The sequence below is a fragment of the Nelumbo nucifera genome, chromosome 1 (genome assembly GCF_055504915.1).
Source record: "Nelumbo nucifera cultivar China Antique chromosome 1, China Antique-T2T, whole genome shotgun sequence".
NCBI classification, from domain to species: Eukaryota; Viridiplantae; Streptophyta; class Magnoliopsida; order Proteales; family Nelumbonaceae; genus Nelumbo; species Nelumbo nucifera.
The window spans coordinates 217,026,717-217,040,310 of NC_142649.1; the positions used below are offsets into that span (position 1 = coordinate 217,026,717).

The window sequence follows — 13,594 nt, forward strand, 5'->3', positions numbered from 1 at the left end:
AGCTCGATTTTAGATTGACGAGCATCGCTCAAGGTGGAGAAGTCCACAAACGCCACCCTAGCAGACTAGGACGTTGAGATCAGTAACCTACGGGAAAGGTTGGCCGATTTAGAACATAGCCAGGCAGACCACAGCATGGCCCCTTTGGCAGTCTGACCACCAGAATAATGCTTCATGAAAGAACCCATCTATCGAGAAATACGATGGGATCTTGGACCCTAACGATCACCTTGAAGGGTTCAAGGTGATACTGATGTTACATGATTCGTTCGAAGGTTTCATGTGCAAAGCCTTCATTCCTATCCTCCCTGGAGTCACCAAAACCTAGTATGCCTCACTCTCGCTACGATCCATTGCCTCCTAGAACCAGTTAAAAGCGTAGTTCCTGGCACAGTTCACTACCATCCAGAGGCATTAGAAGACCTCGACCAACCTCATGTAAGTGCAGCATAGGGAAGGAAAAACCTTGAGATATTATCTGGCGAGATTTAACACCGAAGCTTTTCAAGTTCAGACCATAGATCGGTTGGTGGTCGTGGCCACTATCATGGATGGGCTACGCTCATCGATGTTTAGCTTCTCCTAATAGAAGAATCTTCCGCCCACTCTAATCATGCTCATGAATCATGCACAAAAATATATGAATGCTGAAGAAGCTCAAGTGCTGCGTAGCAAGGAGGAAGATCGGCACGACCGAAAGTGGAGAGATCATGACGATTGGAAGTCTGACCAGGATAGTAAGGGGTAGGACCGCCGAGCTTATCATAAACTGAGGACCCCACTGCCGACATTCGCAACTTCAGTCCACTCAACCTCGTCCGATGTGGGTACCTCGGTGGGTTCATTGACATCAAGGAAAAGAAGACTAGAGAAGAGCAATGCCACACTGATGCGATCGTAGCCCACGCTCCCCCGACTAGGGTCATTGCTATCATCTTAGGCGGGATAGCCTCTGGAGGAGAGAGCAGCTCGGTCCAAAAGGCTTATGCTTGGTTCCACCAGATTGACAATAGGGAATCGAAGAGGCCAAAGCAGGACACCCCCATTACCTTTACTGATGACGACCTTAGGGGGGGTGCAAACACCACATGATGACGCCCTGGTGATAATCGCTGAGATCACCAACTTCGAGGTACGAAGGATACTCGTAGACATAGGGAGCTCGTTCAACATCATCTTTGAAGAGACATTCAAGAAGTTTAGCATAGGGAAAGATCGCTTGTAGCCAGCTAACACCCCTTTGGTAGGCTTCTCCAGAGACTCGTTGATACCTCAAGGGAAAATTACCTTGGCATTACTAATAGGCGACGACCTCATCACCAGCACAGTAATGGTGGATTTCATCGTTGTCCCTGTCCTATCCTCATACAATGCCATCATCGGCCGACCGATATTGAACGCATTATGGGCCTTGGTCTCCACATGCCACCTGGTCTTGAAATTCCCAACTCCACACAGGGTAGGTGGTGTTACCAGATGACCTACAATTCACTTGAGGAAATCAGCGAACTGCAAGGCAATTTTACTTGACGGTCTATAGAGGAAAACTCCACACCAACAAGGCACTCACCATGGAAAGCATGAACGTCAAGGATAAGCTACGGACATAGCGTTGCCAGCTTGTGGAAGACCTCATCCAGGTGCCCCTCTTTGATGGTGACTCAAAGAAAACTGTCCAGATAGGGTCTCTCCTTCTCTCCTAGAAGGCAGTCTCTAGGACAACATCATGTAGTTTCTAAGAGCCAACACCGACGTGTTTGCATGGCCGGTAGTAGACAAGCTAGGAAATGACCCCAAAGTCATAACCTACTAGCTTAATATTGATCCACCCTACTAACCCGTGAGACGAAAGAAGAGGGGCTTTGCCTCTGAACAGTGGAAAGCGATCAATGAATAGGTGAAGCTGTTAGATGCCAATTTTGTTCGAGAAGTGACCTACCTAGATTGGCTAGTGGGTTCCAGGAAGCTCACGGCCGACTCAAAGAGATGGAATCACTACCCATTTTTTCGAAGAAATGGGCCCTCATTTTCAGATTTGAAAAACTCGATTTAAGTCTTTGATAGTGACTCCATCATTCATGGAAAGACACACAACCAAGAGATTTGGGGTTTCAAGGATTGAGAGAGGGAATGTATTAGACACCCCTCTCTCCAAGCTTCTGTAATAACCCAATACAATAATTATTCAAGCTCAACTTCTTTCAAAGAAAAACATAAATGATTGTAGGAATTTCTTAAACATGGAGGAACATGCTTTCAACTTCTCCTAAGACCTATTTTGAGATGATGTTATCGGGTCTTAGGTATTGATTTCTCTAAGACTCTTGCCTCTCTACCTCTATTCTCAGTTTAGAATAAATTGCAAACGATGGTTCTTCAACATTTCAAAACCTTAAGTAACTCAAAAAAACTAAAAAAAAAAAGAATTACTTTTCATATGTAAATTGTCAAAAGTTAATCACCAAGTAGAATGAGATAGAATAAAATTTAAATGGATTCTTGGACTAGAAAATCTCCTGGTTGCAACAATTTCTACTTGAAAATGGAGAAATCTCTCTTCTCTCTCTCACTAAAGAAAATAGATGTTTAGCGGCCGTTTTCGACCTTGTCGACTACCGCTAGAAATATTGGTTTTTAGCGGTGGTCGATAAAAACTGCCGCTAGAAATATTCCTCCCTCCCGCCTCATACCGCCAGTCCTTCTCTCGCTCTCTCTCTCTCACTCAGTCGTCTCTCTCCTTTTCTCTCACTCTCTCTCTCTCTCATTCGTCCCTCTCTCTCCCTCCCTCCCTCTCTCTCTCTCTCTCTCGCTCAGTCGTCCCTCTCTTGCTCGCGCTCGCGCTCTCTATTTCTCTCCCAGGCACATCCGCAACATTAGATTCACGGGTAAATATCTCTCTAATCTTACTTGCAAATTGCGAGAGTATTATTAGCAATACTCCCACTTTACATTGACACGAGTAATCGCAGAGTAGATTTATCATTTCTGTTTTCTTTGAATTTTGGTAATAGTCTGATAGGTGAAGAAGAAAACTTGTGGCAGAGCGATTTTGGCTAGAATTTGCCGCATGAACAAAGAATAGAGATCTTCAGAGTGACCTAGATGGTTGCCGCATGAACAGAGAACTGAGATCTTCAATGATACTAAAGATGTGGTAACAAATCAACTGGTATTCATCTAAATTCATACTAGCTTCTCAATTGTTGAAGATTTTCAGGCATACACCATAGAAATTGCCTATATCAAATTATGACAATGCATACTTTGTTGTTTTTCTTCATAGTCCAATCTTACAACCTTGGAGTTAATCGGAAACAACTTAAGAAAATTGGTATTGAAATAATGGTCACCGTTAAGAAATTTGACATAAATGCTGAGATCATTTTTAAAAATTCAACTCAACTGTTGAAGCATTGATGTTCAACTATGGTGACTACGGATATTTGTTGCATGTTAAATCACAAAGCTATTTGGCCCAAGAAATTAACAGGCCAGAACTGCCAAACCCTTTCTTGTAAAGGCGGTTGAGATGGACTAATTAAGCTCCTGAGCTGTGCTCATGTAGACTTTTCTCTTCTCAAAAATCAGCATGGATTGGAAGAGCCCTAACATTGTTTTGGCGGTCGAAGCCCAACCTTCCGATTATCTAGGCTAGGATGATTAGTGTTACATTACATGGCTCCCGTATGACCCAAAATGACATCAACCCACACCAGATGATTATTTGAATATGAATAGGGTAAATCTATGGTGCAGATCAATTGATGTTTTTGAGGAAAAAGAACTGTTCTGCGGATGGTTTATCCAATAATGATAGTAGTAGATCAAGTCGGCATTTGGGTCATCTTATTTACATGATGAGATATAAAACAAGGGCCAAACCCAAATCATGGTCTTGTGTGTAACAGGGAGCTTGGCCAATGCAGGTTAACTCCTAAGCTTGCCACCCAGATTAACTAAAATTAAAGCTCTCACATGTTGTTTTGCAGATTAAAGTGGATCTGTTGTGCTTCCATCAGAAACAAATACCTAAGCTCCAGGACCTGTTAATGAAATAGGCTCCTATTATACTATAATTTCCATTGGATCAATAATTCTGAATGCAACATCCCCTGCAAATCATAAAGAAATAATTAGAAAGAAACTCATAACATTTCCATTTGCATGGTCCTAGTCACCTGGGGTAATTTTCAGGAGTATAAGCAAGATTCAGAGCATCAATTTGGTGTCTCCGGTGGTGGGTGTTAAATTTCTGTCTCCATTCTCTTTTCTGAATGTGTGGGTTTCCTGTGATGATTTTGTCATTTTCTTAACTGGTTTAATATAATGCCTTCCATATGCAGGCCCCACAAACAAGTTCTTCCCCTCCTACAGCAACTTCCCAAGTTACACTAGCAACCTTAGCTCCGTGAGTTTTTCATTTACTTTCTATTACATTTGAGTGGCCTTTGGACCATTATACTTTATATGTTGTTGGTTAATTTTTCTTCATTTGGCAGGTCACCATCAGTTCCTCTACCTGCACCTACCCCTGCTTCTACTACTGTCCCGTGAGCTCTCTTCTCTGTCTTACATACATATTTCTGTAGGACATGTATATTTTCCTTATGTATATTAATATAAACATGTATTTCAATATTGGAGTGGATCCATTTTTTGATCAAATTCAGATTGCCTTAAACAGAGTCCACTTAGAACCTGAACAAACAGGTATAGTTTGCAGCTCTATGTCCATTTACATTAACATTAACAATAGGAATGGATCTCTGACTCGTGTTCATTATGTTTCTTTCTAGGGGGTTGGGCTCAGCATCAATGAATTGATAATAAATTTTGGGCCTTGGGGGTCCTTGTTTGTTTTCCTGTGAATGTCTATGTGCATTGGTCCTTCAAATGGGCCTTGGGGGTCCATGTTGGGAGATCATAACATGTATATTACATGCAACAAGAAATAAATCTGTAAAAGTTAGGACAGGTTATATGGAAAAAGGAGGGGGGGGGGGGGGGAGTAAGCAAGAGTATGAAGCAGAAAACAGACATTTTTTAACTAGATAATAGACAAACTTTACTGGGTTTATCACTTCACACGACCAGAGAGAGAACAAAAAAGTGATTGGATATTAAATGGGCAGAGAGATAAAGAAGGGATAGTCGCAGAGCAGTTTTGGGTGGTGGATCCCGTGAACATGGTTATGGTGTAGGTATTGTTTGACATGGGCTCTTGTGGCCTTATACCTAACTTTGATTCCTCATGGGAAACTGATCCCATGTTCAGTTTTGTCGTCTCAAGTCTGAACTCTGAATTCAGCCTCCTTTTTCCTGCCACATTTGGAGGTACATCTTTACCCATCAGCCATATTGTTGGTTGGGTGGTAAGCGGAAACCCACAGTCCTGAATTTCCTTTTGTTGATTCTTTTCCTTTTCAGTTTGATGTGGAGTTGAAGTATACTTATACACAGAAGAAGGTATGTCAACGAGGTTCAGGTCGGAATCAAATTGATAGGCAGAGGGGTTGTTTCCCCCCACTGAATCATGCCTGTGAACTTCTGCACCTCCAGTATATTGGAATCCACTAATACTAAACCGAGATGAAAATGATACTTTAGATTTTTCTTTTTGATAGGTTTTCTCAGCAACCAGTTTTAAGTTGTCTCTGGTAAGTCCAGACTCAGCAATATACTTCTCTTTCAAGTGTGAATTATCAAATACACTCTTTGTCTCCAGAAGATGATGCTTTGGGGAATGCTTGAAGTCCCGATAATTGTGTTTTTCTTCTTCAGTGGGAACCCTGATTTACCACTTGAATGCAAAGGGATCAGTTCCCCCTGTGAATTAAGAGGCAAACCAATAAAACCTTCATCAATGCACTTGTCTCTGAAAATAGCTTCTCTTTGCTTCTTCCACTCAACAGAGGGACATATGCTGCTCATTAAATCCCTAGTAGTCAGGTGACCAAGTGATGGGTAAGGTGAAGCACAATGGTTGAACCTTTGAGTGGTGTCTTGTGACAGAAATGGGTGCCTTACATTTTTTCTGTATTTGTAGCAGAACAGGATGGTAAGGACTGAAAATTTGCCTTTCTATTTGTCAATGAATACATTGCAACAGATCTTGGAATAGAATCTGCACAGGGATCGGGTAGATTTATCCCAGTATCAGATATCCCTCTGATATTTCCATCTGCTTGATCCTCCACAATGGGATTAAATCCCCTATTTATAGTAGAATGGAGGAGTTGGGGAATGCCCACATGTGAAAGAGACTGTGAGGCAGTCAGGTTACCTTGACTGAGCAAATACAAATTATCATCATGCTGTAAGTCCTGGTTGAGGTCTACAAATTCATCTAGAGCAAATACCACATTTTTTCTTTTAGAATAAAGTAATATTTCATTTAAAAATAAGGTCATACATTCTATTTGTCTAGATGTAAACTAAGCAAGTTCAAGTGCCAGAAGAAAATGTCCAGCAAAACAAATATGATTCCCTCAATGTGGTCAGCTCTTCTGGCAGCTTTAATGTGGTCAGTATGGATGGAAAGAAGAAGAAGGTTGTTTGAGAACAAGTTCACACATGAAGATATAGTGATAAAAAATATGGTGGGCAGACTGGGATCGCGGATATCTGTTGAGAAAGATTTTAGTCAAGGTACAGAAGATTTGTTTTTGTCTGAACAGAGTTGATTTGGATTGTAATGAACTTGTAAGTTGATTTGATGTGGCTTGATGTTGGTTTGCTCCTACAGTGACTCACTGTAGGTAAAACCTTTGTAAAAGTTTATATTTGTGCAACAATATACCTTGCTTTAAAAAAAAAAGATGATGCACAAGTTGTACATTCATGTATACAAGTATAGGGTCAGATATAACGGCATGGTACTATGATACTATCCTTTGTTCCAAAGAGACACCTACCCTTAAATATGATTATTATCCCAAAGGATATTCACCTCACCTCAAATCTTCTCTACCCACACCCTCACAAGCAAGGGTCTTCCATTGAGTTAGCTCACCAATATGTCCAAAGAATATCTTCTTGTGTCCCATGACAAAGTTGTCTTCTTTCTCTAATCTGATGGAGATTTCTTAAGTAGCACACAATTAATTTTGTATCCTTCTACTACTAGTTCTAAGAAACCAGATTCATTGGCCAATGTCAGACCTTGAAGTGCACCATGTAGCTCAGCTCTTATGGAGCTCCCAACACTGGTTGGTCCTAAGAAAGCAAATATAGTGTACCTTAAATGGTTCTTGAACACACCGCCAATACCTGACTCCCTGGGGTTCCCAAGACTGGAGCCATTGAAATTCATTTTAATTCTTCCCAACAGGGGAGAGATCTCTTTGTCATGATGGATCTAATACATTTATTTAATGAAGAATCCACTATGGACCAGTCTCTGATGATGTCATTTGTAGAAGGCAGAACTTTTCTTGTCTCGACTCAATTGATTACTCTAACTTCAATCAGGTTAATTATTGCTTCTCTGAACTGATGTTTGTCTTGGAAGGCTTCTCATATATTGTTCCTCCCATATGGTCCAAAGAATGGCTACTCTTGTAAACATCCATAGGATTTTTCCTCTAGGTATCTGTCTTTTGGATATGGCATTGTATTCCCCCTGTTAAGAATCACTTAACAGGGACATTTATATAGTTTGCATATTCTCAAAAGAGGAATAAACAGTTCAGGTCGACAAGGAGTGGAAATGGTTTGAATCTTCTTCCTTGGAGACCCTTTTTCTCTCACATTCTTTTCTTCTGAGTAAGAAACCAAAGCAGATAAAGGAATGGACACTATCAGAAAGGGGATGGAGAAATCTGAACTTTGATGGAAGCAGTATGGGCAATCATTGTCATTCTGGGATAGGGGGAGTAATAAGAAATGAGAATGGTTTTTTTACTTGTGATGTACTCAGGCCTGATAAGAGAATGAGACTCCATCAGGGTAGAACACAAGGAAGCAATGGTTGGGGTGAAAAAGGCAGAGGAACTGGGGGTTGATAAACTAATTATTGAAGGAGATTCAAAAGCGATTATAAGCTGGTTATTGAAAAGGGTTGCAGCAAAATGGAACTACATAAATGAAATAAGATGGTTGACACATTTTCTGCTTTTTTCATTTCTAAGTTGATTTAAGTTGTTTTCTGATGAGCATTCTAATAAAATTTAAGAAAAGAATGACTGCTTTTTTTTTATGGAAGTGAATCTGTTACAGAATAGAAGCAAAAAATTAAACGCATGCTGTACTCAAGACAAGACGTGCACTTACACCATTGGAGGCAAGAACAATGAATTGATCCCTCTCTGTGAGTATCCTGTGAGAGAATTCTGGTATGGAGATAACTCCATAATTCATACAACACAGGTAATGTTTATAGTTCTAGCAACAAATTAGACTACATGACTTGGTAAAGATCTGGAACAATCAAACTTACTTCCCAAACAACCATGGCACCCTCAAGCCCACTCTTTTGCTACTTAAACTACTACCAGTTTCAAATGCAAAATAACTTTGTTTAGCTCTACTATGTGCTATTCTAATATGCTTGTACAATTTAAAATATTATGCTTGCATTGTTCTATTATTGGTAAACATGTGATTTGAAATTTATTGAAAATGCTTGTTTTCTTTCTCGTAGGAAATTATGGCTGAAGATACTGTTGGTTCAGGTGGTGGTATTATTTTATGAATAGCTTTTTATTGGGGTCTTATTTTTATCATATTCATTTTGAATATTTTAACTTCTTATGTACTATGAAATAGATGCCTCAGTGAGAAGGAGGGGTAGGGGCCCCACAAGAGCTACCGACATTTGGAACTTGCCATCTAGAGAAAAAATCCCCATAACATTAAATGAGCTAGGCCAAGGCATCGGAGAAAATACAAAGAAACTAGTTAAGTTTATGGGGACAATTGCAAGGAATGGCGATCTCTGTCCTCTGGGTTTCAAGCAGTGGACTTCATTTCCAACTCCACGTAAGGACATTTGGAATCTTGTACTGGTATGATTTTTTCTTTTATTTAGACTTGTTTATTTGTTTGAATTCATACATCAATCGGTAATACATTTGTTTAAATGTGTTCTTTGTAGGGTAAATTTGAGATAGACAACAAAGGTAGAAAGTGGGTATTGTCCTCGATTGGGAAAAAAATGGAAAGATTACAAGTCAAACTTGAAAGCCATGTAGTATGATCTAGTTACGCTTGATGGGGCAATGCGGAATTGCCCAAATGGGGTTCCTAGCGATCAATGCTAGATTCTTGTCACTTTTTGGAACTTTGATGAGGGCAAGGTATTATCTCCTAATTGTATTAATTATGATTAACCTATATTGTTTGAGTGTCACAATATACATGGCCTTACACTTGTAGTTTTTATAAAACTGTAGAAATGGAGTGGCATAGCTAGAGGAAATCAGTCCCAACAAAAATACACACTCTGGGGGACCAAGAGTAATGCAAGATTGCGTCATGAGATGGTAATACAATCAGTTAACTATATTACTATGTGAAAATGATGATAATGTCTAATGCTTAATATGGATATAGATGCAGGAAACCGGTGATGGGACACAACCAAGCAAGGGAGTTGTGTGGATCGAAACACATAGAAGGAAAGATGGGGTGCCTGTAGATGCAAAATCGGGAAGGGCAATGGTTGTTTATTGAATTAGTGAACACACACACGTATATAATGTTAATTATATGATTTAGTATAAAAACCACGTATTAGCCTCACAATAACTGTGTTGTCTTTTGTAGGAACACAACGGGCCATGACTTCTGGTGGGTCGTCAACCCCTAATGATGATGACTTTGATCAAATATTTGGAGCGGAACGACATGGGTACGTGCGGACGTATGGATTGGGTGTTACTCCTTCCACTCTGAGCATGAGTTGTAGAAATAGAGCATCAGAGTCTACATCAACAAGAGGAGGCTGTGGGCATGAGGATAGTGATGAACGACTTAGGCGGATAGAAGATAGCTTTGAAAAGGTGACTAGAGCATGTAGTGATGTACAACACCAGGTGGGAAGGATAACATTCATGCTTCCTCAAAATCTTCAAGGCATTCTAAACGATGATCGGGATTAATTTACTACCTTCAAGAGGTGCAGAGGTAATACGTGTCCCAAAGTACAATTCCAAAATTGACATTCTAGATGTGTTTACTTATATGCTTTCTTGTATTGTTAGGTTCCTGATCTATCGAGTGCACCACGTGAAGCATCATAGCCTGTCCACGTGAAGCATCAGAACATGAGCCAGCATCCTCGTATAGCCAATATTATAAGATGTTAACTATAATAAGAATATAAGACCAAAGCTTAAAAAGGAAGTTAGCTAATGCTGGTTCTAGCTACTCGGGTTCTTTGGAGGGGCGGGGATGTACCAACCTAACCTGGAATTTTTATGCATGAAGTGTTTTCTCTTTTACACCTGCATTCTCACACTTTTCAGCCCAAGATTTTACCATTTTACCATGCAATGACCCCCTTAATAAGACCTTGTGTTTAATGGAACAAAATATTGGAATAGAACTAAAGTAAGGATGTTGAGGTTGATGAATGGAAAGATTAAGAAGGAGAAAATTAAGATCAAGGACATCCTAGGTCCCCCCCTCCCCAGCTTCCAAAGAAGGTACAGAGTTGAAAGTTTCAACTTACTCTCAGGGAATGGCCGTCTTACTCTCAGGGAGCTGAAACGTGGAAATCTTATTGCTGCAATGCAACATGCAAATGAGGAAGAGGATATTAACAAAGTTCTGAGGTAGGCCCCTATCATCTGAAAATGTTTCTAGTTATTTGCATTATGGAGGATCTTTCCTCCATTATTAACAAAGTTCCGAGATTACCATTTTGGAGGGAGCTTTTCTAGATATAAACTGAAATAAATGATACTGCTTTGAAGCACTTGCCTTTTTTGATCTGGATCGAACAGTATCTATCCAGCATATTAGCAAGTAATGGATCAAAGATTCCCTACTTCCTAGTTAACTACAAATAAAAGTTGCTCTTTCTCGTGAAATGCCTTGACTGAGCAATAGATAAGTTGCTGCCACTATTTGCTGGATGCCTTGCCTGAGCTTCTGTAGCTCAATCATGTTTATTGCTTATTATTGTATTTTGTCATCATGCTGTAAAGCTCAAATTTAATAAGTGATGGCAGAATTTTCTGTAATCTCAAATTTCTTGATGCTAGAAGGTAAAAGAGATTGATGAAAATGAGGGGAAGAAGATTAGTAGATTACCTTCTTGCGTAACACTGCATTTTCCTCTTCCAGGAGTCTTTCTTGAATTTGATGAAAAAATAGTAATTAGTGGAAAACTTAGTGCATGCAATTCTCAGAATTGTGTGTTTCAAGAGCTCTTAATTTCTATGAGTTGCCATCTAAGCAAATAATCTGAGCGCATCTTTTTCAAGCTTTTTGTTTTACAAATTACCTTTTCCTTTAGATCTTCAATCTGCTCCCTAAATAACTGAGTCCGGAGTACAAGTACCATCAAGTGTGTAAATTATCAGTTCAGGATGTTGAAATAACTCTCCAAAAAATCTAGTATCAGTGATTCAAATTGTGTACCTTTCTTGCTCTGATGGTAGTCAGGCTTCTCTCTAGTTGGTTCTCTATATGTTGTAGTTCTTCTAGAGAACATGACCCCAAGTTTTCTCCCAACAGTTTCCTGAGTGAATCCAATTTAAAGTTTTGAACCACAAAAAGAAAAAATTATATGATGTATAGAAGCAAGTGTTGTTTATAGTATGAGTGAGCTCAATGGTTTCAAAGTAGTCTTCAAACCTTTTGGAAACTTCAAGAAACTCAATCTTCTTTGCCATGTTCGCAGCTCAATACTTCAAATGCTGTATTTGAACTCAATTATTGTGAGAAAGCAGAAATGAGTGCTAGATAGAGTTTTGGTGTTTCGGAAATGCTTTGCAGTATCAAATAGTAACTTGATGTAAAATTAAGAAAGATATGTATGAACCCATGAAAGATCTAAGTGATATTAACAAAGGGTGCCAATGCCTCAAGCTGGCTAATGGGCTGTCTCGAGGTCGTCCTTGACATCCCCAGAATGGGAAGCATTCGATATAGAGAAAGCTTGGACCCATCCAATTTTAGGATACGCTGAACCAATATATTGGTATTTGGCTATTATGTGACAAATCAAATGATGGTTCAGTATAGGAAGTTTTAGTAGGAATAACCATCCCAACAAGGCAACAGAGCTAGGAGTGATTCTCCTTAATGAGTGTAACTAGTTGTATTCTTCCATGATAGACAAAGATAAAGTTATATGCTGTGTGAATCGCATCCTGTCCTCAAGTAAGAGATATGCCTACAGGAGGTGGTGGAGCTTCATGGAGAAGTCATCAAATCCTATGACAACTTCATCATTTGCAAGAAGGTTTTCATTACTCTTATCTTTGGACTTAGCTTGGATCTTCACTCTATTTTTGAAATTCCAAGAATCATAAAATGGAGCATGGAAATCCTGATCAGTATAGGTAAAATGACAGTTGATTATGCTAGAAAATGAGTCAGATATTTCTTTCGGGAAGTCAAAGCCAAGGCAAAGTCTAATCAGTATTGGTGGTTTGTCACAGCCAAGTCAAAGCAAAGGCACAATTTTATTTTGTAACATTTATTATGGTTTATATTGATGTTAAATAAATTGTACATTGTTATCTGTTTACTAAATTGAATTATAAAGACTATTGGCTGCATCAATCATCTATTAGCTGACTTATTACTGATCCAAAATTTATATTTGTTAATGGCAGGCAAGGCAGTCTTATTCAGCTAAGTGCATGCCTGATGCTGAGTCATTGAATTATGTTTAGTTTATTTCTATCTCCAGTCATTAAAATTGTCTGTTTTTTTGTTGAACTGGAAAAATTAGGTGAGTGGGGGTGGAGATGACCACACACCAAAGGAGGATCTTAACAGCACCTTCATCAATCAAGCCTCTTGGGAGCGCCAGCCTGTAACTTCTCGAGGAAAAGAAAGAACAAATGAAAGAAAATATGATTCGATTTGAAACAAAGCTTACAAATATTGAAGCTTCATGTTGTCTATAGTTCAATTTCAACTTATCAAAATTTTCACACCATAAAACTAACTATTTAGGGCTGATGATTCCCTTGTTCTACAATATAGTCATTTTAATTAGTTTGTAATCTAGCATTTGGTAGCATTTCCATTTTTACTATTATTTCTATATTATCACTCAAGCTTCAGTAATATTAAATTTACTGTTTTCGTAAAAGTAAAATCAACTACTTGTTAAAATGATTATTCTATTAGAAGATTAAAAGTAATTATTAGTCTTGAAGATTGTGAAACTTCTCTTTTACTGTTCCCATGGCCTTATTATATCCTTGATTTGATGATATGCATTGTAGTCAGAATTGGATGCTCCTATGCTGCAAGGGCATAGGCTTTTCTTCTACTAATTCCCTTAATAATTTTCCCTCCCCGATCCAGTTATATCTTTGAATTTGAACATGATTTCCATTCCATATTCTCCTTGGTTGATGCAGCTTGTAATCATGCTCCAAGAAGCAAAAGGATTACTAGAGATAATCAG

General features: G+C 39.1%; 1 protein-coding gene across 1 annotated transcript; it reads left to right on the plus strand.

Moving 5' to 3' along the window:
• The first annotated feature begins 3,154 nt into the window (after positions 1-3,154).
• Positions 3,155-13,225, plus strand: LOC104585786 (uncharacterized). Its single transcript, XM_088896217.1, has 13 exons — positions 3,155-3,169; positions 4,175-4,237; positions 4,344-4,408; positions 4,500-4,550; positions 8,218-8,367; positions 8,642-8,675; positions 8,767-9,005; positions 9,095-9,296; positions 9,393-9,482; positions 9,553-9,660; positions 9,766-10,125; positions 10,203-10,775; positions 12,789-13,225. Exons 6-8 carry the CDS (start codon positions 8,648-8,650, stop codon positions 9,194-9,196), a joined length of 369 nt encoding a protein of 122 aa, XP_088752343.1. The 5' UTR covers positions 3,155-3,169; positions 4,175-4,237; positions 4,344-4,408; positions 4,500-4,550; positions 8,218-8,367; positions 8,642-8,647; the 3' UTR covers positions 9,197-9,296; positions 9,393-9,482; positions 9,553-9,660; positions 9,766-10,125; positions 10,203-10,775; positions 12,789-13,225.
• The last annotated feature ends 369 nt before the right edge of the window (positions 13,226-13,594 follow it).

What these genes read in the sequence shown, in the direction of transcription:
- LOC104585786 (XM_088896217.1), top strand. Translation starts at nt 8,648, where the DNA reads ATGGCTGAAGATACTGTTGGTTCAGGTG. An exon ending in AGATACTGTTGGTTCAGGTG is followed by an intron (nt 8,676 to 8,766) that starts GTGGTATTATTT and finishes ACTATGAAATAG; the next exon opens with ATGCCTCAGTGAGAAGGAGG. An exon ending in ACATTTGGAATCTTGTACTG is followed by an intron (nt 9,006 to 9,094) that starts GTATGATTTTTT and finishes TGTTCTTTGTAG; the next exon opens with GGTAAATTTGAGATAGACAA.